Source organism: Scyliorhinus canicula, chromosome 14, assembly GCF_902713615.1.
Source record: "Scyliorhinus canicula chromosome 14, sScyCan1.1, whole genome shotgun sequence".
NCBI lineage: Eukaryota > Metazoa > Chordata > Chondrichthyes > Carcharhiniformes > Scyliorhinidae > Scyliorhinus > Scyliorhinus canicula.
The window spans coordinates 11,040,562-11,067,269 of NC_052159.1; the positions used below are offsets into that span (position 1 = coordinate 11,040,562).

Genomic DNA, 26,708 nt, shown 5'->3' on the forward strand with positions numbered 1-26,708 from the left:
TCTGTTAAAAGGTTTTTTTTATGTCTTATGGATGTTAAAAGGAAAGTAAGGATTACTTAGTGTTGTATTTTTTTGGGGGTTGTATTTGAATTGATGGTTGCCAAGATGTTCACTGGATGTTTAAAAAGGTTAACTTGAGTTCATAGAATAAACATTGTTTTAGCTTAAAAAAATACTTTTCGATTTCTGCTGAGCCACACCTGTAGAGTGGGCCGTGTACTCCCCATAACCACAATCTAGTAAAAGTTGTGGGTCAGGTGGACTCCATGATACACTTTGGGGTTCTCTAAACCCTGGCCCACAACAAATGTTATGACATTTTGAAATGTTTTGTAATGTCGCTTTCAGATATTTTATGAATAAAGTATAATTTTGCATCAAACAAGAATCATTGACCAGACACTGAACTGGACCGGCCATGTAACTACTGTGGCTTTGGCAGAGGCTGCAAATTCTGTGGAGAGTAACTTACCTTTCCATTCCCCAAAGCCTGTCCACCACTGACGAGGCACAAGTCAGGAGTCTGACGGAATACTCTCCACTTGTCTGGATGAGTGAAGCTCCAACAACACTCAAAGCCTGACATCATCCAGGACAAAGCAGCCCAATTGACTGTCACCCTTAAGCATTCACTCCCTCCACCATGACGCACAGTGGCAGCCTGGTGTACCATCTATAAAATGCATTGCCGCAATTAACCGAGGCCCCTTTGCCCAGTGCCTTTCAAACCGATGACGTTTACCACCTAGAAGGTCAGGGACAGCAGCTGCGTGGGAACGCTCCCCTTCAAGCCAAGTCACCCTGACTTGAATCTACAGTTATTGTTTCTTCGCTGTCGCTGGGTTAAAATCCTGGAACTCCGTCCCTAACAGCACTGTGGGTGCACCAACACCACATGGATTGCAGAGGTTCAAGAAGGCAGCTCACCACCACCTTCTCAGCAGCAATTTGGGATGGGCAATTTTTGCTGGCCTTGCTAGCAATACCCACATCATGTGAACAAATACATTTCTAAAAAAGAGCACATTGGGTCAGATGCCCGAAAACTTGGTCAAATAGGTAATTTTAAAGAAAAAATATTTCAGAAGCCTTGGAAACTGGAGATAGCAACAGACACAAACATTCTGTGAAGCATTCACAAGTCTCAGTGGCCAATCAATACCGCCACTGCCGGGGTAGCACGGTGGCACAGTGATTAGCATTGCTGCCTACGGCGCTGAGGACCCTGGGTCACTGTCCGTGTGGAGTTTGCACGTTCTCCTCGTGTCTGCATGGGTTTCACCCCCACAACCCAAAAAATGTGTAGGATAGGCGGTTCGGCCACGCTAAATTGCCCCTTAATTGGAAAAAATTATTGGGTACTCTAAATTTATTTTTTTTAATTCCGCCATTGCCATACCTTTTTTAAAAAAATTTAGATTACCCAATTATTTTTTCCAATTAAGGGGCAATTTAGCGTGGCCAATCCACCTATCCTGCACATTTTTGGGTTGTGGGGGCAAAACCCACGCTGACACGGGGAGAATGTGCAAACTCCACACGGACAGTGACCCAGAGCCGGGTTCGAACCTGGGACCTCAGTGCCGTGAGGCGGTTGTGCTAACCACTAGGCCACCGTGCTGCCCTACCATTGCCATACCTTAGAAAAATTAACACAATGGCTCATTGTTATACTCATACAAGGTTCAATGCGCGAGCTCACTGAATTCACCAATCTTCATCAGTGTGATGCAAGTAGTAATACAATGTGTTAAACAATAGACTGTGGTGCCATGAACTACAGACAGCAGGCTCCTAATCTGTGATTTACAGGCAGGCAGGCATAAATGCAATGAATTACTGATTGCACAACATTAAACATACAATGTTATACTAACCCCTGTCCAATTTTCTCAAATCTTGAGTACTTCTTTTTCGGATCGCCCACTGTTACTATACTTCCTGAAAGAGATTGGGAAAGAGTGTTAAAGGTTAATGAACTTGTATTATTTATCAACAAGATCAACTTTTTAAAAATGGACATAATTATAAAAATATACTTTTTCAAAACGAAGCATGTTTACTGCCCAAACTATTGGCAAGGCATGGATTGGAGGCTAAACCAAAAACACACAAACTTGGTCTTTAGAAGAGGTGAGATGCCCAGAGATGAGTAGAGAAAGATGGTGTCTATATTTGACTACATTTTTGTCTTATTCATTAATTCATGGGATATTGGCATCCCCACTTAAGCCAACAGTTATTACCCATTCTAACTGGCCTAAGGAAGGTAGAAGCGGGTCTTAACTATTCCAGCAAGCCAGTCCAAATTCAAGGGTCACACACATTGCTGAAGGTCTGGAAACACGTTAGGGAAGACTGGGTAAGAACAACTGATTTCCTTCTCTACGGGGCATGAGTGAACCAGGTGGGTCTCTACGACAATCTGGTAGTTTCAACACACCCCATTTACTGATATTCGCTTCTTATTCTAGAATTTACTGGATTATTCAATTAAATTCTAATGCCCAAGATACCGTGGTGCGATTTCAACACGTATCTCTGGATAGTGGCCTTGGATTACTAATTCAGTTACAAAACCACTATGCTACCGTACACCTTCAAAACATTAGAAACATCTTTCACTGGTTGTAGAAGCACCAACATAGTGATGCCTGCCTTTGACCATGGCTTTCAACTAGAAGGGGGAAGGCCAGAAGGAGGCCATTCAACCCACCAAGTCAATGTCAACGCTTTGAAGAAAGCCAGCCAGTCCCTTTCCCCCATTCTATCCCCATTGCGGGAAAATTTATTTACCTCAAACGTCTGTCCAATTTCCTTTTGAAATCATTGATCATTTCCACTCCCAGCACCCTCTGAGGTAGCAGGTTCCAGGTACTGACCATTCACTGCGTAAAAACGTTCTTCCTCATATCCACCCACTCTGTACCTCTTTCCCAAAGCCTATAATCTGTGCCCTTAAATCGATCCTAGAGCAATCGGCTAATGGCAACAGCTTTTCCCTTTTTTAAACTGTCATAACCGAGCAGATCTCCCCTCGTCCTCCTTTGCTTGAAGGAAAACAACCCCAACTTCTCCAACCTAATCTTGTAGGGTTCAACTTTTTTTGTATTTCAATGGTGAGGCACTTTAAGGAACGGAGAGAGAAGGACTTACAACACACATTGCGTATTATTGTAATTGAATTGGTTAAGTAATGAGTAACTGATCTATCCAGAACAGGACGTTCCTAGCTTTGACTTTCAATCCATTTAGTAAACTGATCCAATACAAAGTGTTGTTCCATTTTGCCTGTGTTCTGCATTGTGGAGGAGTGGAGGCAAAAAGGAGACATTCTGCCATAGTTTTTGGTCATCAATATGTAGTCATCCCATTAAAAACTTGGACATGGTGGAACGAGCGACCCATAGCAACCACTGCCTCATCAGGCTTTCCTGGATGCGCCTCCCAAATATTGGAAGGATATAGGCAGTAGGTACATGGGAACACCATTATCTCTAAACTCCCCTTGAAATCACACCATCCTGACTTGGACACTGATCACTGTTCCTTCATCACTGGGTCAGAATCATGCAACTCTCTAATATAACAATATTGACGGAATCGCTATATCACGTGGACTGCAGTGGTTCCAGAAGGGGTCCCAACACCATTTTCCTGACCGGAAACTACAGATGGGCAATAAACGGCAGCTGCTCCAGCAATGCCCATTCTCAGAGAATGAATTTATATTCTCATCCAGGCAAACAGCGAGACCAATCAATGAACCTGCTAAATCATGAATTGGCAGCTGAGAAAAAACAATCATGAAAGCTTCAGATCGCACTATGTGCTTAACTCATTGTTCACGGCTAGCAAGCTCCTCGATTGTTTAAAACAAAATACAACCATTGAAAAATAATGGACCCAGGCTCTGAGGGACGTGCGACAGATGGAAGTCTGGTTGTCACACACATCCTGGGAACATATTGAAGAAAAGACTTCAGCTACTCACCATCTCATCAGACAAAGGGATGGATGGTCTCTCGGGTGAGGAGTCAGGGATGACAATGTAATAGTCAAGGAATCACGCTAACAGAACAGGATGTGATGAGAAAATAACAGGAGCAGTGCACCTACACCAACCAAACCAATGATACACCGCCCCAAAGCAGTGAATTGCTCAATTTGACCTGGCCCATACGCTGCTGTGGAGAAGCAGCAGACAATTGGTGTTATTATGCAATAAGTGCAAGGTAATACTCCCTCCAATCCAACCCAGCAATGTGTCCTCACGTCAAATCCAGAAAAGCTCCCTCCGCCCCCCCCGACTTATTGCTGGGAATAAGTTTTTTAAATTTTGGACTCATTTCTACTTGGTCGAGGATGCCCAAACTCATTCCACACGGCAACATTATAGCAACCAGCAGAAAGGAGACTTTCATTGCATCAATCATGTTGCAGCTGTACAAAACTCTGGTGTGTCCGCATTTGGAGTATTGCGTGCAATTCTGGTCGCCGCATTATAGGAAGGATGTGGAAGCATTGGAAAGGGTACAGAGGAGATTTACAAGAATGTTGCCTGGTATGGAGGGAAGATCTTATGAGGGAAGGCTGAGGGACTTGAGGCTGTTTTCATTAGAGAGAAGAAGGCTAAGAGGTAACTTAATTGAGGCATACAAGATGATCAGAGGATTAGATAGGGTGGACAGTGGGAGCCTTTTTCCTCGGATGGTGAGGTCTAGCACGAGGGCACATAGTTTTAAATTGAGGGGAGATAAATATAGGACAGATGTCAGAGGTAGGTTCTTTACTCAGAGTAGTAAGGGCGTGGAAAGCCCTGCCTGCAACAGTAGTGGACTCGCCAACACGAAGGGCATTCAAATGGTCATTGGATAGACATATGGACGATAAGGGAATAGTGTAGATGGGCTTTAGAGGGGTTTCACAGGTCGGCGCAACATCGAGGGCCGAAGGGCCTGTACTGCATTGTAATGTTCTGTGTTCAATCTGGGCTAGGTTTGAACCCATAGATCCTGCAGCAGAAGGCCAATCATAATGATAATAACAATCATCAAGGAAGATTAAGCTGGACGGTTACATACTCAATTTTTCCAATATCTCTTCATCTGTCATTTTGGTCTTCTTCTTCTGTTTCTCAGCATTCCTGGTTAGGGTATTTGAAGGGGTGGTGCTATTCTCAGAGGGCGAGGAAATGGGAGACGTGGCAGCATCTTTGGTGGGTGGGGCAGGGATGGGATCTATCACAGACCGTGTGTACATCTATAGGAGAAAAAAGGAAGCAAGTTTAAAATTACTCTATTACAGACAAGGTTGAAGAGAAAAAAAGATGACAAATACACATAGTTTGCAACATCAGCACATCCTGAAGGAGATCACAGCGAATTAAGTACTTTTTGAAGTGTAGTGACTGTTGTAATGTGAAGCGATGTTGCACACAGCAGACTCTCACAAACAGCAATACAATAATGATCTGTGTTTTAGAGATTGTGATTGATAGATAAATGAACTGCTAAGAATACAAACATAAACCCTGTCCGCACTTCAATTGAGGTATTCATAAGCAGGCTTTGTGACCACACAGTTTGCAATTTCAGACAGCACTTAATCAATAAGGAATTGGTTCAATTTTCTCCTCTCCTGAAGGAGGTGACAATACAAAGAACAATACAGCACATGAACAGGCCCTTCGGCCCTCCAAGCCTGTACCGGTCATGATACCAACCTTTGCCAAAACCCTCAGCACTTCCTTGTGCTGGCAGTATACAGCCCCGTTGTTGGTTATATATCCTGTGGCACACAAATTTTCTTTTAAATGCGTGCAACATTCTTTCATGGGATGTGGGCATCGCTGGCAAGGCCAGAATTTGTTGCCCATCCCCGATTTCCCTTGAATGGTGCGGCTTGCTTGGCCACATCAGAGGGCAATTAAGAATCCATCGCATTTCTGTGAGTCTACAGCCACATGTAGGCCAAACTGGGTAAGGATGGTATATTTCAGGATATGCAGTGGTGTAGTGGTTAGCACTGCTGCCTCATGGCACAGAGGACCCAGGGTCGATCCTGGCCCCGGGTCACTGTCAGTGTGGAGCTTGCACATTCTCCCAGTGTCTGCGTGGGTTTCACCCCCACAACCCAAAGATGTGCAGGGTAGGCAGATTGGCCATGCTAAATTACCCCTTAATTGGATAAAAAAGAATTGGGCACTTCAAGTTTTTAAAAAAAGGATGGCATATTTCCTTATCTGAAGGGACATTAGCGAACCAGGTAGGTTTTTACAACAGTCAATGATAGGTTCACGGTGACCATGGGCAGCATGGTAGCATAGTGGTTAGCACAATTGCTGCACAGCTCCAGGGTCCCAGGTTCGATTCTTGGTTGGGTCACTGTCGGTGCGGAGTCTGCACGTTCTCCCCGTGACTGCGTGGGTTTCCTCCGGGTGCTCCGGTTTCCTCCCACAGTCCAATGATGTGCGGGTTAGGTGGATTGGCCATGATAAATTGCCCTTGGTGTCCAAAAAAGGTTAAGTGGGGGTTACTGGGTTACGGGGATAGGGTAAATACGTGGGCTTGAGTAGGTTGGTTTTTGTAAGGGCCGGTGCAGACTCAATGGGCCGAATGGCCTGCTTCTGCACCGTAAATTCTATGATTCAGCATTGGGCTATTCAACTGGGAGAGGAAGCATTCAAGCACAGTCCAGCCACTGTCCGTTGCAAACTCCAGCAAGAGTCATTGGATAGGGATCGAGTGGCTGATGATTCCTTGACAAGTAAGCTACTTTGGTTAACAGAAAGCTTTTTGTGAGGAGTGGGGAAGAAGGGAAAATGGACACGAATTATAAACTGGATTCAGGCCTTAATCAGCCTACTTGTGAGAGACAAATGCCTTGGAAGTGATACGATATAAAACGAAAATCACACGGGTATTGTTTTTTTGCAACTGGAGTGCATATCATTTGTAATTCACTCTTCTTATGGTGCACTGTGATAGCCAAATTGGGTTGCACTATTTAAGTTCTATGTGTACCTGGTACCTCCAGTTGGCAATCTCATTTTGTTTAAATGTCTCAAAATTACACAGCGGTCACTTCGGTAAAAATACCATTTAATTAATTGCAGAAATTTTAAACATTATTCCAGATCAAAAGATATACTTGAGAGGATGGCAATCACTTAATATCACTGCTTATTACAATTTATCACTTGTGGCTGTGCTATAAGACGGCTAATTCTCAAGCATAACTCAAGGCACATCAATTATGCTGTACTACAGCATTTTTGACATAGTAATGTATATTCTTGATGGGTTCTGCCAGCACTTTGTGCTGACTGCACTGGGATTCTGCTTCACTGATGCATTTATGTCCCAGGGTTGTGTTTTCCATGAATTTTAGCACCATTTCTACATGTGGAGTTGTCATTGCCTGCAAATCTCCATATTTATCTTCCCTAGATGGACAAATCCAGCCTGCAGAACAAGTACTTCACTTTCCTGGTCGGCGGCTGAGAGATTTAAGGTCTGTAACTCTGTTTTCCAGTTGCAGGTAAAATTAATCTCAAGAGAGGGCCTCAACAAAACATTTATTGGAGAAATTAGTCTTAAAAACCTTCTGTGCCAGAACAAAATTCCAAGAAACTCCTCGTTGATCTGTTAGGGTTCTGAGTAGACCAGTGAAGTAGTATGTAATATGTTGGCTCTGCTGCCCCAGGTGGTGCCTCCCAGTTTTTGAATGACATTCACTCTTGTCTGGACCTTAGTTCTGGTGTTCTGTATGTATTGCTGGTAGATCAATGTGCAGTCAAGAGTAATGCCAACATATTCTAATATTGGGTCATGGGTGTGTGGTCGATCACAGAACTGGACATGGTAGTTCCTCCCTGGCTTTGTGCTGTTTAGGTGGAAGGCTATGTTTGTTTGGTCAAAGTCTCCATTTTCTGAAGTAAGCTTCCAGAGAACATAGGTCTTCAGTGTTCATAGTTCTCAATGTTGTGAAGTTATTTAGCCTGGAAAGCCAGGGCTTCACCAGAGTACTGCGGCTCAACCTGGCTAAGGAACTGTCAAACAAACATGGTAGATATCCACCTCCAAGATGCCAGGGTAATTTCTGGGGTGCTGAAACCCACACAGTGGATAACTAAGTTCTTTTTCTGAATTTCTTATTGAATATTTCAGTCATCAACTTATTTATGACCCCCTAGTTTTGGATCCAAGTGGACACATCTTTACATATACCCAATTAGACCTCCTGATGAAATTGAAGGTCTCTAATAGGTCACCCCTCACCCTTCTCCTTTCTAGAGAAAAGGATTCCAGCTTGATCATCTTTCTTGATATTTATAATCTTGTAGCTCTGTTATTATCCTTGCAAATCTTTCTTTTGTGTGTTCTCTAGCACTTCTACATCCTTTCCATAATATACATGGATGGCTACAAATGGTAACAGGCCTTATTATTTCCCTCTTCCTAAGTGAGTGAAGATAAACTTAACTAGATTGATTCCTGGCCCATGAGAAGAAATTGAGTCGAATGGATCTCCATTCCCTGGAAATGAGAAGAACGAGGTGTGATCTCATTTTAGCAAATAAAATTCTTTGTGGGTTTTACCCTGGATGCTGAGAGACTATTTCTCCTGGCTGAAGAGTGTAGAACTAGCGATCGTAGTGTCAGAATAAGGGGTCAGCAATTTAGGATGGAGATGAGGGGGGCTGTTAATCTTTGGGAATCCTCTACCCCAGAGGGCTATGGATACTCGGTCAATAAGTATATTACAGTCAGAGATTAATATATTTTCGGACACCAAGGAAATTAGGGATATGGGGATAGGGTGAGAAAGTGGAATTGAGCCAGATGTTATTGAATGGTCTACTCCTGCTCCCATTTCCTATGTTATGATCTGCAAGGAACTGCACTGACCGATTTGGTGTGTTCTGGCCGCGGTGCAATTGCAGGCGGTGGGACACTTTCATCTTCATCATCGTCCTCCGACACCGGGGGCACAGCCGGGGACTCCGACACGTTCTTTGTGCTCTGTAGATAAAGGTACGGTTAATCAAACAACACGATTTGCTTTCACCGAACATGGTTCAATATTACCAAGGATGAGGGACTATAGTTAGGTGAAAAAAGTAGAGACACCAAGATGGCCTTCTCTGCTGTGAGGAGACAAAGGAAGGATTTGATAGAGGCATTTAAAATCAAGAACCTAATTTGACAGTAAGGAGAAACTGTTTCTAATGTGGGAAGCTTTGGTAACCAGAGGCCACAGATTACAAGTAATTAGCTAAAGGGCCAGAGTGGACATGAGGGGAATATTTTTTAGGCAGCGGGTTATAATGATTTGGAATGCACTACCTGAAAGTAGTGGGAACGGATTCAATATTATTTTAAAAAAGAAATCAGATAAATATGTGAAGGGATGAAATGTGCAGAGCTTTGGGGGAGGGGGTAAACACAGGAGAAAAGGAGTAATTTGGCAGCTCTTTCAAAAGAGCTGGCACAGGCACAATGAGCTGAATGGTCTCTTTCTATGCTGTACTATTCGGTGTCACCTAGTGCCTTGCACCGTGCATGAAACCAGGCAAGTTGGATCACAGGAAATTGCTTCCATTTAATTAGGTGCTGTATTAATACCCCGGTTTATCCCCTGGGGGCCCTATTTAGTATAGATAAAAAGATCATCATCATCGGTGATCTTCAATTACTGTTGTTCAAAAAAGATAATGCAGTAATCGGAAGGAATCAGAAGAGAACAGCCATAATGATTGAGGGGACGGTGGCACAGTGGTTAGCACTGCTGCCTCACAACGTCAGGGACCCGGGTTCAATTCTGGCCTTGGGTGACTGTCTGTGTGGAATTTCTATGTTCTCCCCGTGTCTGCGTGGGTTTTCTCCGGGGGCTCCAGTTTCCTCCCACAGTCCAAAGATGTGCAGGTTAGGTGGATTGGCCAAGCTGAATTACCCCTTAGCACCTAAAGATGTTGAGGTTAGGTTACGGGGCTAGGATGGGGAAAGTGGGCCTCGGTAGGATGACCTTTCAGAGGGTCAGAGCAGACTTGATGGGCCAAATGTCTGCCTTCTGCACTGTAGGTACTGCAGGTAGATCAATATACGGTCAAGAGTGATGCCAAGATAACCCTAACCCTAATGCCCACATCCAATGAAAAAAAAGGAACAAAAATCAAATTCAAGGAAAATTTCCCGCATGAGATTTTAAACCCACTGCTTTTGCAATAGACTGTGTCAATTTGCCTGGGAAGCATAGATTATCGCATGTTTTTCATACAAAGTCAGTTACTTGACTCAAACATTTTGTTCATGAATATACATTCCATTCTTGAAACATCTTTTGAAATACTTTCTGGGGTATTAGTTATTCTATACATCAGCAACCTGTAAGGGCCCTTCCTGATGATTCCCTTATTTTCCTTTCTTTATTTCTGCTGTTATTATTTTTGATCCATGGATGCTTAATGGACATGTATCTCAGGTCAAGCAGCAGAGTGAGGATTCTTGGGGAGTTCAGGGACTTCTCCGGGTATAAGCTCAACGTGGGGAAGAGTGAGCTGTTTGTGGTGCATCCTGGGGACCAGGAGAGGGGGATTGGGGAGCTTCCGCTGTAAAGGGAGGAGAGGAGTTTCAGATACCTGGGGGTCCAGATAGCCAGGAGCTGGGGGGCCCTGAGAAGGCTCAACTTTACGAAGCTGGTGGAGCAGATGGAGGAGGAATTTAGGAGGTGGGATGTGTTGCCACTCCCCCTAGCGGGCAGGGTCCAGTCAGTCAAAATGACGGTGCTCCCAAGGTTTTTGTTCCTCTTCCAGGGTCTACCCATCATGATACTGAAGGCTTTTTTCAGGAGGGTCAAAAGAAGTATTATGGGTTTTGTGTGGGCGCAGAAGACCCAAGGGTGAGGAGGGTGTTCCTGGAGCGGGGTAGGGAAGTGGGGGGTTGCCGTTGCCCAACCTGTGTGGGCACTACTGGGCTGCGAATGTGGCAATGATACGTAGGTGGGTGATGGAGGAGGCTGCATGGAAGAGGATGGAGGCAGCATCCTGTGTGGGCACGAGCCTAGAGGCACTGGTGACGGCGCCGTTGCCGCTCCCCCCAGCAAGATATACTACGAATCCGGTGGTGGTGGCTACCCTCAAAATTTGGAGGCAGCATAGGCGGAGGTGAAGGCGTCAGTTTGGTCCCCGATACGGGGGAACCACCGGTTTATACCAGGGAGGATGGACGAAGAGTTTTTGAGCTGGCACAGGGCAGGTATTAGGCGGATGGGGGACCTCTTTCTCGATGGGAAGTTTGCGACCTTAAGAGGAGTTGGAGGGGAGATGGGGTCTCCCCCCAGGGAATACCTTCAGATACATGCAGATTAGGGAGTTTGTTAGGCGGCAGGTGGCAGAGTTTCCACTGTTGCCTCCAAGGGGGGTTCAGGACAGGGTGCTCTCGGGGACGTGGGTCGGTGAGGTGAGGATCTCGGCAATCTACCAAGTGATGCAAGAGGGGGAGGAGGCCTCGGTGGAAGAGCTGAAAGATAAGTGGGAGGAGGAGCTGGGAGAGGAGATCGATGAGGGGACGTGGGCGGATGCCCTGGGGAGGGTGAATTCCTCCTCCTCCTGCACGAGGCTTAGTTTAATCCAACTAAAGGTGCTGCATAGGGTGCATATGACTGGGTCAAGGCTGAGCCGGTTCTTTGGGGGAGAGGACAGATGTGTCAGGTGTCCGGGAAGCCCAGCAAACCACACCCACATGTTTTGGGCGTGCCCTGCGTTGGAGGGCTTTTGGAGCGGCGTTGCGGAGACGTTGTCAAGGGTGGTTGGTTCCAGGGTGGAGCCGGGCTTGGGGCTCGCAATTTATGGGGTAGCATCGGAGCCGGGAGTGCAGGAGGCGAAAGAGGCCGGTATTCTGGCCTTTGCGTCCCTGGTAGCCCGGCGCAGGATTCTTATGCAGTGGAAGGATGCGAGGCCCCCAAGTGCGGAACCCTGGATCAACGACATGGCTGGGTTCATCAAACTGGAGAGGGTCAAGTTTGCCCTAAGGGGGTCGGTGCAAGGGTTCTTCCAGCGGTGGCAGCCGTTTCTAGACTTTCTGGCGGAGCATTGGGGGGGGGGGGGGGGGGGGGGGTCTTTTTTCGCTACAAGGGATGTGCATTTGGTTTCATGTTAATTATTTTTGTTAATTTATTGCTTTTGTATTGGGATGGGGGATACTGTTTTTCTCTTTTCTTCTGTTTTGTTGGTTAAAATTTGTTGAAAATTTGAATAAAATTTTTTTTTTTTTTAAAAAGTCAAGCAGCAGAGGTAACAGCGACATGGTACATGCTGCTGCCAGCTTTCGACAACAGAATTCAGACTTTTCAGCACCCGGGAGATGGGGTGAGATGTGGTTAGATTGCTTGGCCGGTAGCCAAAGAATTGGCCAAATGGTTGTATTCTACCTGGGAACAGGTGGCAATTGGGTCTTACTCAAGTGGAATGATCTTCAGAGACCCAAGGAGCTCAGTTTTGAATCCTGGACATTCAGGAGAAAGGGCCTTCTCTCTCTCTCCAGAAAGGCTCAGAGTTGATGTATTTCTAAACTTAAGAGATCTGAATGAATCTACAGTGAAAACCTCGAACTGAACGCAAAGTTTGAGGAGGAGAAAGGTGCTAGAAACAACCATTTGAAACAAAGACTCTTATTTTGAGACTTTCATCCTTATTATTTTCACCCCTCAGCTCCCCCCTGTGTTTGTCTGTCTTGTGTGTGTGTATTGGGTTGGGCCAAGTTGAAGTGGGGGATTAGAAATTAAATAATAGTTAACCAGTTGTATTTACTATATATTTAATTATAGTTCTTTTTATAAATAAAAATTGTGTTTAAATTTACAAACCTGGTGAGTGTAATTATTGGGCAGCCAAGGGCCAAAGACTTTGGGTATTTTTCACAGAGTTACTGGTTAATTCTACGGTGTTGCGATGCCGGGTCAAGTACGGCTGGAATTGACCGCACATTAGCCCCAGGGTGGCATAACGTACCTAACAAACAACTAGGGGCAGGTTTAGCACAGAGCTAAATCGCTGGCTTTGAAAGCAGACCAAGGCAGGCCAGCAGCACGGTTCAATTCCTGTACCAGCCTCCATGAACAGGTGCCGGAATGTGGCGACTAGGGGCTTTTCACAGTAACTTCATTTGAAGCCTACTTGTGACAATAAGCGATTTTCAAATCTTTTGTTAAGTTCCCAATCTGTAACTCATCTCTAACCAGCATTCCTTCCAAGCTAGCTACACAGCAATTGGGAATGTTTCTCGCAGAGCACAGACAAGGTGTACACAAGTAATATTCCCTTTACAATGCGGGTTTGTCTTAAAGAGACTCTGCAGTGCAACAAGCCAGCCTTGCACTGTGAACAATGGAAAATTAGTCCCAAGTATCCTTTATATATAAACCCTAGTTCCCATAATTAGATTCCAGTCTGTAACTTTTAAATCAGCCGCCAGGGAGGTGAACAATAAATATTTGATGCTTTGGGCCATGAGCCAACCATCTGTGATGCTACTAAACACGTTGATTGTGGAAGGGATTGGTCCCAAACTATCATAAATACAGCGATGTGAATAAAATAACTCACCAGTGCATTTGAGGAAGCGTATCCATCTGTTGTTTTATCTGCAATAAATGGAAGCACAATTTTGTGTTACAGGTGTATTACTGGAGAAAATATTCAGGTCATTAAAAAAAAAAGTATCTCCAAATTTTCTGGGGCACAATCACTCAGGCTGTTGTGTTCTCCAGCTCAGAACTTCCTATCTAAAAGCACTATGGGAGCACCTTCACTTACAGATAGCAACAAATCAGGGAACTGTCCTGCTAGTTGAGGCTAACGAGAATTGCACAATAACGGCAAATTTAAAATGATGTGGAGATGCCGGCGTTGGACTGGGGTGAGCACAGTAAGAAGTCTTACAACACCAGGTTAAAGTCCAACAGGTTTGTTTCAAACACTAGCTTTCGGAGCACTGCTCCTTCCTCAGGTGAATTTAAAATGATATAAGGTGCAGTGCTACGACAACAACAATTTTAATTTCTGAATGTCTTTCACATAATAAAATGTCCCAAAGAACCTCACAATAGCGTTTTCATACAATTATTTACAGCTTGGAGATACTCAAACAATAAAGAGTCTACCATCACATCAGACAACATTTTACAGTGAGCCACACTGTGAGTAGGACAGTTTACCAAAAGCACGGCCAAACAGGTAGGTTTCCAGAAGCAAATTAAAAAGAGAGGGGAGGGGAGAGGTGGCACAGTGGTGAGCACTGCTAAGCTATGGCGCTGAAGACCTGGGTTCGATCCTGGCCCCAGGTCACTGTCTGTATGGAGTTTGCACATTCTCCCCGTGCCTGCGTGGGTTTCATCCCCACAACCCAAAGATGTGCAGGTTAGGTGGATTGACCCGTAAAATTGACCCGTAATTAGAAAAAAAAATAATTGGGTACTCCAAATTTATTTTTTTTTTTTAAAAGAGAGGGGAGAGGGGTGAAGAGGTTTTGGAGGGAATTTCAGGTGTAGGTGAAGGAAATCTTGGGATATACAAAAGGCCAGAATTGGAGGAGTGCAAAGACTTAGAAGGATGTAGAGTTGGAGGAGGTTGGAGAGATATGGAGCAAAAGGAATGGGAGAGAGGGAAGGAAGAAATAAAAACTGTAGGAGTCCTGATTAATGCCAGAGAGCACAGCAGCTGATCAACGACTATAGCTGTATATATGGTTACAATCCAGGCTACCTTGACCTACTAAATGACAGAGAAACAGGAGTGGACACAAGATGAAAACTAGACTGGAAAAAATGAGAGATTGCCTCTTACCTGTGAAGCTCATGTATTTTTGACTGTTTGACGTTTCTTTTGAATCATAGAATTTCAAAACATCCAACACTGCTTGTGGATTCTTTTTCTGCTCTAATTTTGTGATATTTGATGTCTGTAATAACCGAGCCCATTGCTCTGGCATGCCCTGGGATTGGGGAAGAGACACACAAAAAAAAATTGTAATCCTAAAAGACATCCATGGTTATTTGGAGCAATTTACAGCAGTAGCAAAGTTCAGCAATTTTATATATATATTTTTAAACCCTTTGAACTCAAAACTGCACCAGTCCTCTAACCTCTGTACATTCACTTGCAAGAAGATTCCACTAGAGTGTAATGAGGAGCAGGAATCCTGCCCAATTTGCTCTCCCTAAATGAAGAGCAGGGAGACCATCAAACAACTGAATTTCTGTAGTGCGTTTGGTTTGGTTAACAGCTGTTTAATGATAATGCTTTCAATACACTGTACCAATAGCAACTATTGCGTTTGTTTTATGGAAATCACGTATTATAAATATTAAATGCACCATCTACAAAGCAAAATTACTGTAGCTTCTATTGAAGCTAAAGCTAAAAGTATGTAGATGTGCAAACTCAGCACGGTGTAAAGACCAAGCCCATTGTGGCTCATTAATTTACTAGATTAGCTTAGTGAACCCGCAGGTGTTAGATTGGAGATCACAGGATAGTCACAGATGACGAAGGCCTTTCAGGTCTTCCATGTTATTGGGCTAAGATGGGGGTTGTGGGCCTAGGTAGGGTCCTCTTTCAGAGGGTTGATGCGGACTCAATGGGCCGAGTGGCTGCTTTCTGCACTGTAGTGATCCTATGCTGAAAAACCAAGGCTTCCCCTTATATTACACAGGAGGCACGGTGGTTAGCACTGCTGCCTCACAGCTCCAGGGTCCTGGGTTCAATTCCAACCTCGGGTGACTGCGTGTGTGGAGTTTGCACTTTCTCCCCGTGGCCACATGGGTTTCCTCCGGGTGCTCCGGTATCCTCCCACAGTCCAAAGATGTGCAGGTTAGGTGGATTGGTCATGCCAAATTGCCCCTCAAGTGTCCAAAAGGTTAGGTTGCGTTACAGGGATAGGGTGGAAGTGTGATGCTCTTCCAAAGGGCCAGTGCAGATTCAATGGGCCAAATGGCCTCCTTCGCACTGTAAGTTCAATGATTATCCAACCGCAACAGTTCCAGAGCTTTTGCCTCAATATTTAACCTGGAAGGCAATTGCATGCAATGATTATTCATTGTGTGAAGAACTCTGAAACCTTCACTAAACAATGACACCACATTTACCTTACTATGTGTAACTGGTGTCACCTTAAAATGTATTGTTTTATAAAAATAAAAAGTGCAGAGGATAGATTCTAGGCAGGTCAGTTGTTTATCATGCGTCAATGCAGACTCAATGGGCCAAATGGCCTCTTCTGTACTATATTGTTCTGTGATCCAGGACGATAACTGAACTGGTTGTAATGATCAGGAAGAGGGAGGAGGCAGGGGCTTTTTCCTAGAGAACAGAGAAGGTAGGAGTGACCTGATGAAAGGTTTTTAAATTTTACGAACAGAATTAAGCAGTTTAGCCCCTCAAGCTTGTCCAGCCATTCAGTAAAATCATTCTTCATCTACACCCTCACTCTATATACCCACCTTTGCCCCAAATGCCTCAATGCCATTGGTTAATGAACATTTATCAATTTCTCTTTGAAATTTACCAATTAATGTAGTATTAGTTGCCGTTGGCAGAAGAGATCCAAACTTCTACACACACAGCGTGAAGGGTGGCAGAAGAGTATCCTCATTTCACTCTTGAAAAAATCTGACTCCAATTTTTAGACTATAGCCCACTCTTAAACCAGTGAAATTAGTTTCTCTCTATCTGCCCTATCTGTTCCTCTAAATATCTTGATAACTTGAATCAAATGACCCCTTAACATTCTAACTTCCAGGGAATATACAACCCTAATTTGTGTCATCTCTCCTCATAATTTAAGCGTTGGAATCCAGGTATCACTCTGCTGCAGTTCCTCCAAGGCCAGTATTACCCTTTCTAAGGGGTGATACCCAGAACTGTTCACAGTCCCCCTGGCATGATCTAACCAGGACTTTAATTACTTGACGCCTAACCTCTACCCCCTTGTTTTTCAGACGTCTATATATAAACGCTGCCATTTAATTGGCCATTTTAATTATTTTTGTGCACGTTCATGATTTTAATTATCTACGTACTTAGCCTCCCACCTCAGGTCTCATTGGAACTCCGCTTTTCTAGCGAGAAAACATTAACTCTGGGACTGTCCAATCTTAAGAGAAACTATGACCACAATATGATTTGAATGCACAGATTTCTAATCTGGAGTCAGACATGCTACATTTGTGAGACAAGGAGCTGAATTCGGCAGGATTCTCTCTTCCCACCGCTTGTCAATGGGATTGCCCATTGAAGCTACCCCACGCCTCCATGAAGGGTAACGGTACACTGCTGCTGGCGGGAACAGAAAATCCCAATGGCTGGACAATTCTGGCCACGGTCTACAAACCCTGATTTCCCGCACCACTCCTTTAGCCTCATGCTCACCTTCTTAACCTGCATGTCCTTATGCCAATTTGCATGCAACAAACCGATCAATAATCCAGGAGGTGAGAACCCTCAAGGTCCAGTTCTATGCAGCTGGTCATTCTTGCAATTCCTGAACAGAATCTGCTGCCCACTTTCCCTGTGTTGTTGGTCTCAACATGGTTCACAAAGAAGGAATCATCCCTCTCCTTCTCCAATATTCTCTCAAGCCAGTTTGAGATGGCCCTAACATGGCATAGGATAGATAACGTACCACGTGGTACTCTCAATTCTACTTGTAAAGGATGCTACCATCACTGGAACTATTTACTACATTACACTTTTCCTCCTCCAATCCCCTCCCACGTGTTGGGTAGCTTCCTGTTCCAGAGAGCCATGGTCAACATTCTGGCTGCCCTTCAGTTAGTCATCCTGCTCTCCCCTACTGATAGCAAATACATTGCTGAACAGAGTCATCTTCTGCAGATCCTCATTCTCTATCTCTGGTGCTGGTTTAGCTCACAGGGGCTGGTTTAGCTCACTTGGCTAAATCGCTGGCTTTCAAAGCAGACCAAGCAGGCCAGCAGCATGGTTCGATTCCCGTACCAGCCTCCCCAGACAGGCGCCGGAATGTGGCGACCAGGGGCTTTTCACAGTAACTTCATTGAAGCCTACTCGTGACAATAAGCAATTTTCATTTTCATTTCATCTCTCTAATGTGACCCTTTATACATCATCAGTCACTCCAACCCCGTTCTGCGCCAATAACTTTCTACGAGGTGCGACTGAGGTCTGGAACAAACTGCCCCTCACTCATCCCCCCGGCCCACCCCCACTCCCATTTATGTGGCTGAATACCTCCAACTCACTGTAGCTAAACGATCTGAGCCAGAGATAGAGACATTAACATGCGCATTCAGGAGTCTCACTCTTTGCAAACTCCCACATACTGTAGTCCAGACACAACCATAGTCATAGTCCACATAATTTATATCTACTCTCATTTGATGATTTCTTGTCCTTTTCGGCACACAAACTTGCTACGACATGGAGTAGTTGAGACAAATAAAAAAAAGACAAAAGCAGAGGTTTGTTTAAATTGAAAAGAATAGAAGACTATTTTAGATTAGGAATGATAAAGTAAGGTGGGTTGAGGGTTGTGTGCAGCACAAACATGACACAGACTAAGGCCATACCATGCACGTTATTTATCACCTGCCAGTTAAATTTTCACTTTAAAACTTGGATTAGTCACATAATCTACTTTTGAATGATTCCATCCCTGCCCCCATCCACTATTAAGTGATGATTACTTACCGTGAACTCCCCTGTGACAGCATCAAATCCAACATGTATCGTGTGCTCGAAATCAGAGGGTAGTGAGATTTCTGGTCGTTCCCTTTCCTTTTTCCTGTTAGCTGTCGGCAGAGAGATTATTTGTGAACGGCGTGAGGAACAGTAGGAAAAACATTTTGAAGATTGAAAAACACCAAAGTTGGACGAGCTTTTACCCAAAAGGGCCAGTGGGAGAAATGCAGCTTGGGGTAAGCAAGTAAGCGAGCGAGTGAGAGAGACACACACAAAGAAATGTGCAGTGATTTATATACTACAGAGGAAAGTAGACATGCATCATAGAAGTTGTATGATCGCTGTGCTCGTCTCAGCAGTAAAATTACTGAAATTATTCATGATCAGAGTCAGAGTCAGAGTCATATTCAAACTCTCTTGAAGAGCACACAATCAATTATGCCATTCTCATGTAAACAGTTTCAGCAATTTTCAGTGACGGCATAAACGGTATAATCATCCTGTCCCCCCACCTCCCCCCCAACGCAGTTTTAAGAAGTTGGAAAAAGAAAATTCCGCACTCACACGAAAAAATATTCGGTTCTATTAATTATATAGTTTTCACCTACTGTTAACAAACTCAAGACTTTGCAGTTGAAGCTTACCAAGTCTGCCAAAATAAAGCTGGGGTTGCATGGGAATCGGGCCTGCGCTATTGGAGGGTTGCAATCGCCCACCTGCATTTATTGGGCCAGGAGTCGCCCCCTCCTCTCGGTGTTACTCTTACTGGAGAGAAAGCAGATGGAGCACAATGGGAGAAGCTGAGAACACTCAGCAGCAGTCAAAATCCGCCAACCAAACTATCGGGCTCAAAAAGATCCAGAGAAGGCATTCCACATGTTTAGAAAGCTGGGATAGGCCAACTGAACCAGGGTTTCTCCCACAGTAGAAAATACTTGAGTCCTATAACCAGGTGGGTATGTAATAAGTAAAATGCCACCCAGGCCGTTGCGTGCAGTCCCTGTAAACTGGTTCAGCTTGCTTCTCAACCGTGATGATGTTTTTGCCACCACGATGGTCCCTCAGGTGAGCGCTCATGATTGAAAATCTCACACCTGGGATTTGGTGGATTCGGTTTCAAAACTGCAAATCCTGCATAACTGTTTACAATACCGGAGGCATGACCTGAACATCTCGCTCTCACTACCCCAGAACCAGAGAATCTTACAGCATAGAAGATGGCCATTTGGTCCCTGTGCTGACAATTGTTCAAATATTTATCTTTTGAGGCTATTTTGAATTCGACCATTTCTGGCTCAGCCTTCCCAGTTCCAAGTATCCATTTTATTCATTTACAAATCTTCAATGTTAGGTGGGGTTACTGGGTTACGGGGGATAGGGTGGAAGTGTGGGCTTAAGTGGGGTGGTCTTTCCCAGGGTCGGTGCAGACACGATGGGCCAAATGGCCTCCTGCTGCACTGTAAATTCTATGTTCCATGTAATGTAAGACAGCTTTCTAGTTGCTCAATCATACTAGTGGAAATAATATTCTGCTATTTATTTTATCAAATTGCTCAGAATTTTGAACACCCTTACCTGAACTCCTTTTAATCTTTCCTGTCCTAATTTGCGGTGAGACTGTGGCGTAATTAATGGTAAAGTCACTGGACTAGGGATCCAAATGCCCAGGTTAATGACCTGGGGACAAGGGTTCAAATCCCACCATGGCAGCTGGTAGGATTTTAAAATTGAATTGAAGTCTGGTATTGAAAGCTAATCTCAGCGAAAGTGACCGTGAAACGATCAGCGATCGTCATAAAAACACACCTGGTAAGCTAGTGTCCTTTAGGGAAGGAAATCTGCCATCCTTACCCAGCCTTAGACTCACAGCAAAGTGGTTGGCTCTTAACTGTCCTCGGAAAAATGGCCCAGAAAGCCACAAAGTTCAAGGGCAATTAGGGATGGACAACAAATGCTGGCCTTGCCAGCAATACCCACACCCCCTGAAAGAATATAATTTTTTTAACAAGTGCCTGAGTTTCTTAGTCTCAATGCCACACACTCTGGTAACATGGTAGACAAACTTTTTTAAATAACAGGGAGTGAGATTGGAGGGGGAAGAGGTGAGACAGCACAGAGTCGAGGAGAAAGGTGAGCGAGTGAAGAGACAGAGTGTAAATGCAAGAGAACAAGGAGGCGAGGAGAGAAAATGTAAAAGAGGGAGAGGAATAGAGCAAGTGTGATAGAGAGGAAGACACCAAGAGAAAGAAACCCAGAACATCAATTGCATTTATATAGCACCTTATATTCCTCAAACATTTTAAGACACTTCTCATTCATTATATTTAACAAAAACAGTAGCCATTCCGCACACAGCAATATCCCACAAACAGCAAGAGATTACTGACCAGTTGATTTGCTTTGATGGTTTTGATAGCAAGATAAGATGCCAAACTAGACCCTGGGGAAACTCCTTGAAACATGCACTGGGGATCTTGCACCATTCAACTGAACAAGAGGATCAGGCAGACTTATTGCACCCTCTCATTCAGAGAGAAGTACCTCTGATAGCACCCCCCCTCCCGCCACTCAATACTACAATTGCCAGCTGACATTATGTGCTCAGCTTCTGGAGTGAGGGTTGAACCTACACAGTTTGACTCAGGTGAAAGTGTCACATGCAAGAGACATCAGAAATTAATTGCCTCGCACCGATTCTGTTAGTATTTTTCTGCATATGAAGCATGGATGACGCCAGGGGAAACAAGCTTGAAGGAGTTGCTGAGTCTTACAGTGGGCGAAGGAGATGGATTTACGTAGGAGTCAGTAACGTAGAGCCCAACAATGTGGGTGCGTGTTCAGCTTCAATAATGTTCGTTCACAATGTTCTGCTTCGCTCCCTTGCAGGTAGTCCCCATGGAAACAACAGGAATGAGCACAAAATGTAAACGCAATCAAAATACTCTCTTGAATAAGAGTCTTGAAGTTAGTAAATCACTCTTTAATAGGAATCACCCGCAGGACTATGTTGCCTTCATTTTTAAAAATATTGTGCAGAAAATGGTTAGCACTGTTGCTTTCATAGTGCCAGGATCCCAGGTTCAATTCCCGGCTTGGGTCACGGTCTGTGCGGAGTCTGCACGTTCTCCCCGTGTCTGCGTGGGTTTCCTCCGGGTGCTTCGGTTTCCTCCCACAAGTCCCGAAAGACGTGCTTGTTAGGTGAATTGGACATTCTGAATTCCCCCTCAGTGTACCTGAACAGGCACCAGAGTGTGGCAACTAGGGGATTTTCACAGTAACCTCATTGCAGTGTTAATGTAAGCCTACTAATGACCAGAATAATAAAGATTATTATTATTTCACTTGTTAAGGAATGCTGTGGGACATCCTGAAGTCATGAGAGGCGCTATATAAATGCAAATCTTTCTTTTGAATGCATGCACCATGCCGCAGTTGGTGTCCCTGGTTTCTCAACGTTTTTTCAAAAAATTTAGAATTATAGTCATTATGGCGCAGGAGGCCACTTGGCCCATCGAGTACTTACAGGGCTACAGTGATAGAGGGGAATGGAACCGATTAGAATGCTCTACAGAGAACAGGCAAGTTTATTTCCCTTGAGTGCCCATCCAAATTCTATTTGAAATCGGTGATCATCTCTACATCCGGCACCTTCATAGGCGTAGCGCTGGATTTTTCGGGCCCACCGCAAGATAGCCACAGGCGTGATGCAGACCAAGTACCGGCCCAATGACCGCGGGCTGGAATTTCCGGTCGTTGGGTGGGAACGTTCGGAGAATCCCACCCAGAGTTCCAGGTCACCACCACTCATTGCATAAAAAAAGTTGTTCTTTACGTCCTCCCCAGCATCTATTGCTTAAGGCGGTCAATCTGTGCTCCTTAGTCCTTGTACCGTCAGCTAATGGGAACAGCTTTCCTTTACCTTCTTTATTTAAATCGGTCATACCTTTATACAGCTCTGTAAATCTCCCCTCAACCCCCTTTGCTCCAGGGAGAATAACCCCAGCTTCTACACCTAACTTTAGAGCTGAAATTTACAATCCCTGGAACCATTCTGGTAAATCACCTCTACACTTTCTCAAGCACCTTTATATCTTTCCTAAATACAATTAATGCTACAGTTGTCGCCTAACCAGAACACAAGTTCAGCACAACATACCTGATTTTGTACTCAATACCTTTATTTACAACAAAGAACAAAGAAAAGTACAGCACAGGAACAGACCCTTCGGCCCTCCAAGCCTGCACCAACCATGCTGCCCGTCTGAACTAAAATCTTCTACACTTCCGGGGTCCATATCCCTCTATTCCCATCCTATTCATGTATTTGTCAAGATGCCCCTTAAATGTCACTATCGTCCCTGCTTCTACCACCTTTACCAGCAGCGAGTTCCAGGCACCCACTACCCTCTGTGTAAAAAAACTTGCCTCATACATCTCCTCTAAACCTTGCCCCTCGCACCTTAAACCTATGACCCCAAGGCTAGGATCCCATAGGTTTCCCTAACTACTCTCTCAACATGTCCTGCCACCTCCAAAGATCTACACACATGAACCCACAAGTCCCTCGGACCCTGCACTCTCTTTACACTGGTGTCTCTCCCTTTTAGCTTTCAGGTCAAAATTTTCCCTTCTTGCTGCTAACTGGTAAGAGTCGTGTCCCTGGAATTCTGGACCCTGAGCATGGTGGCACGCAGTGGGTTAGCCCTGCAGCCTCACGGAGCTGAGGTCCCAGGTTCGATCCCGGCTCTGGGTCACTGTCTGTGTGGAGTTTGCACATTCTCCCCGTGTTTGCGTGGGTTTCGCCCCCACAACCCAAAGATGTGCAGGGTAGATGGATTGGCCACGCTAAAGTACCCCTTAATTTAGAAAAAATGAATTGGGTACACTAAATTTATTTTTAAAAAAGAATTCTGGACCCTGGAGTCGTGAACCATGGTGTGCGGATCAATTTTTTCAAGTTTCTTCATAAATGCTCCCCACAAGCCTCGAACCTCCTCCGGCCTTACAATCCTCAATCCTTTTGTGCTCCTCCAATCCTTTTGTGCTCCTCCAATTCGGGTCTCTTACAGATCCAATCTTCATCACTGCACCATGGGCAGATATGCTCTCAGTTGCAGCTCTAGAATTCCGTCCCTCAGTCTGTCCGCTTCTCTCCGTGGTCACTCCTTAGAATTTAACTCCTTGCTCAAACATGTGGTCACCTATCCCGATATCTCCCAATATGGCCTGATGGTAAATTGTTTGATAACGGTTCTGTGGCTTGATTTTGGGACATTGTATGATGTTAAAAACAAGTTGTTAGTGGAAGGCCAAACCCTGCGCTGTCCTCATCTGGCATTATAGTCATGCTTATGTCTTCACATAAGCAGGAATTATGGGAGAAAGGCAGACCCTGTAATCTTGAAATTGTAAATTAGATGACTTGTCAATAAGCCTTTTTGTTTCTGTCTCAGAAATGGCTCTTTATAAATTCTATGGCATTTGACACTTACTGACTATGGTTACCACTAGATGGTGTCATTTGCACAAAACATTTTGTACTTTAATTGATACAACTCATGGCATTAGTGGAGTATAGCTCAGGGTTCGTCAAAGTGCGGGTCACGACCTGTGGGTGTGTGTCGGGAGGGTCACCGAGCAATTGTTTGCGACGTTCCTGATTGCGTGAGAAGCGCCCAACAGCCGCTACCGGCATTTTATTGAGAATGGTGGCTGCTGTCGCCTTTTAAATGAGAAGGAAATGAGGCTGTGTTCAGTCTCCCAGCCATAAGCGGCAACAATGAGCAGGTCACACGCTCTTCATGTACTTAACGTCAAATGCCCTATATGTACGTGCCTTTGACAGCAACTCACAGAGGAAAGCTTTTTCCATTTTCTAGCTGCTGTGAAGATTAATCGTTTTGTTACAAAAAAAAAGACGGCCAGAGACAGCAAATAGGCAGAGTACCTATTGGCTAAGATCTCACATCTGAATCTGGAGAGAACTGCCCAGGAGAGTCCAGGGTAGGACAGAGCAGTGCTGTTAGCTCTGCACAGAGCTCCAGGGCCTCTGGTTAACAGCCTGCAAAGAAGAAACTTTAACTTTGGAAAAAGGCAGTGTCAAGGCAATTTATTGAGGTACAGTTTTGCCAATTCTGCCAATGCAACTAAGGATGCAAAGCCCATGTGTGTTAAATGCAGGGAAGTACTGGCCAATGAGAGGAGTAGTTTCAGATTTTGAAAGAGAAGTGGTGGGTGAAAAATTCCTTTTGAGGTTCAGATCCCTTAGTCAGTTATTTACTTACAGCTGACCCCAAATGAAAAGATTACACTGCTGTACCCGATCTGTGACATCACATTAAAAACAGGCTAAAGCCCACGAGACTATCAGTATTCTGGAGTAGCATCTCCCAGCAATGTCCAGTGCTGAGTAAAACAAGCATTATTTTGCTATTGCCCTTCAGTGACCTACACGAGGTTGGATTTTCTGTTCTCACAAAGATGAAGACGGCACCTGGTGTGCACATTGCCCTTTCCTCCTCTAAACCTGATTGCAGTGAGATCGTGAGGACCAAGCAGGCTTCCCTTTCACATTAAAGATAAGCAAAAGTGGTGTGTGTCGTGAAGGTCGGCCAGCGAGGGTCCCAGGCAAAAAAAGTTTGAAAAACACTGTATAATTTATACAGCACCAAATACGCTGGGACACTGCAGTCAGGGGAATGTGACAGGAAAACCTAAAACCTTTGCTATTCTAATAATTGTCTCCTTGCCGGTCTTAAAAGTGGCAACAGTGGTATTCACATCTACGTGATGGTTTTATTAAACAAGTGATTTACCATTAAACTTTAGCTATTCCTAGATTGAACAAACAATCCAGCAATGAGATTTCTAGATTGGGCAGAAGCTAACATAATGCAGCGCAGGTTTCTTGAATACATAGACACACAATTTCAGTGCGAGAGTGAAGCCTTTGTTATAACTTTTGTTGTTCATGCCCCTCGTGCAATACATAGGAGTTGGATTCTTTGGCTGCGGCCACCACAAGACCGCCACAGGCAGGACACAGACCACAAAGATCCATTGACCTCAGGCGGGAATTTCCAATCACCAGTCGCAGCCGGAGAACCCCGCCCATAATCCTTAGTAAGATAACAGCCTGGATTTCTGTTGGTGCACACAAATCCGGCAGGAATTGTTGTGGGCACGACAGAAAATTTGACCAGTGAAAAGTCCATTGACTTCAGATGGGAATTTCTGGTCTCGATGCAGGTGGGACTGAAAATCCCAGCCCAAGTGTCATTGCAGACTTTACTGCGTTGAAAAAAAACTAATTCATAAAAGCCCATCTATTACATTTACATTCCTTCAAGTACATAAAGCCTTATAGCAACACACATTTCATTCAAGCGCACAAACACAATAAGCAGTGGACTTCATAGCCCCATTTCAAAGAGTCTATAACCACTTGGAGCTCTCAAGCAATCTGTGAAAGGGCAAGCTTCTTATTGGTTATGAAATCAGTCAAAAAGCTACAATCCATTGAGTTTGACAACTAATGTGTTGTGCACTTTTTACACATTTATGCCCGCTTTTTTAAAAAACAATTCCAATGGACGCCTGACCTCCCCTGAACCCCCCCCCCCCCCCCCTCCCCGGCAAACACCACCATCACCAAACAAGGGGCACCCAATCTCCCACCAAAAGTACATTGGCTGTCCAATTGAAGCAACAAAGCTGGTACTAGGTCTACCATGCACGCTTCAGGTTGCAGACTCCTGGACTATAAAATTCTGACTTGGATCAGAGACCAGCTGCCTCAGTGAAACTTACACACAAAGGTGGGAAGTGCCATGTTCAGGGGTGGGCTTTGCGATTTTTGGGTACTCTATTTGTGCCAGAAATGCAGGCCTCTGATCCCCTAAGGCTTTTCTTTTAAAGGTGTCTCCAGAATTCAGACTCCTATAATTCACCGGCTCGAGTAGGTTAAATAAAGTACTTTCGCTTCCCAAAGTGA

General features: G+C 44.5%; 1 protein-coding gene across 3 annotated transcripts in view; it reads right to left on the bottom strand.

Moving 5' to 3' along the window:
- pak1 (p21 protein (Cdc42/Rac)-activated kinase 1) overlaps positions 1-26,708 on the bottom strand; it is a 219,584-nt gene that overhangs the window by 33,605 nt on the left and 159,271 nt on the right. For all 3 annotated transcript variants that reach the window (XM_038817721.1, XM_038817722.1, XM_038817723.1), the window contains exons 3-8: positions 18,725-18,825; positions 14,846-14,993; positions 13,607-13,644; positions 8,913-9,026; positions 5,085-5,262; positions 1,878-1,941 (exon numbers count right to left, since the gene is read on the bottom strand). In XM_038817721.1, the coding sequence (XP_038673649.1) occupies positions 1,878-1,941; positions 5,085-5,262; positions 8,913-9,026; positions 13,607-13,644; positions 14,846-14,993; positions 18,725-18,825 (643 nt within the window). The remainder of the gene's footprint in view (positions 1-1,877; positions 1,942-5,084; positions 5,263-8,912; positions 9,027-13,606; positions 13,645-14,845; positions 14,994-18,724; positions 18,826-26,708) is intronic.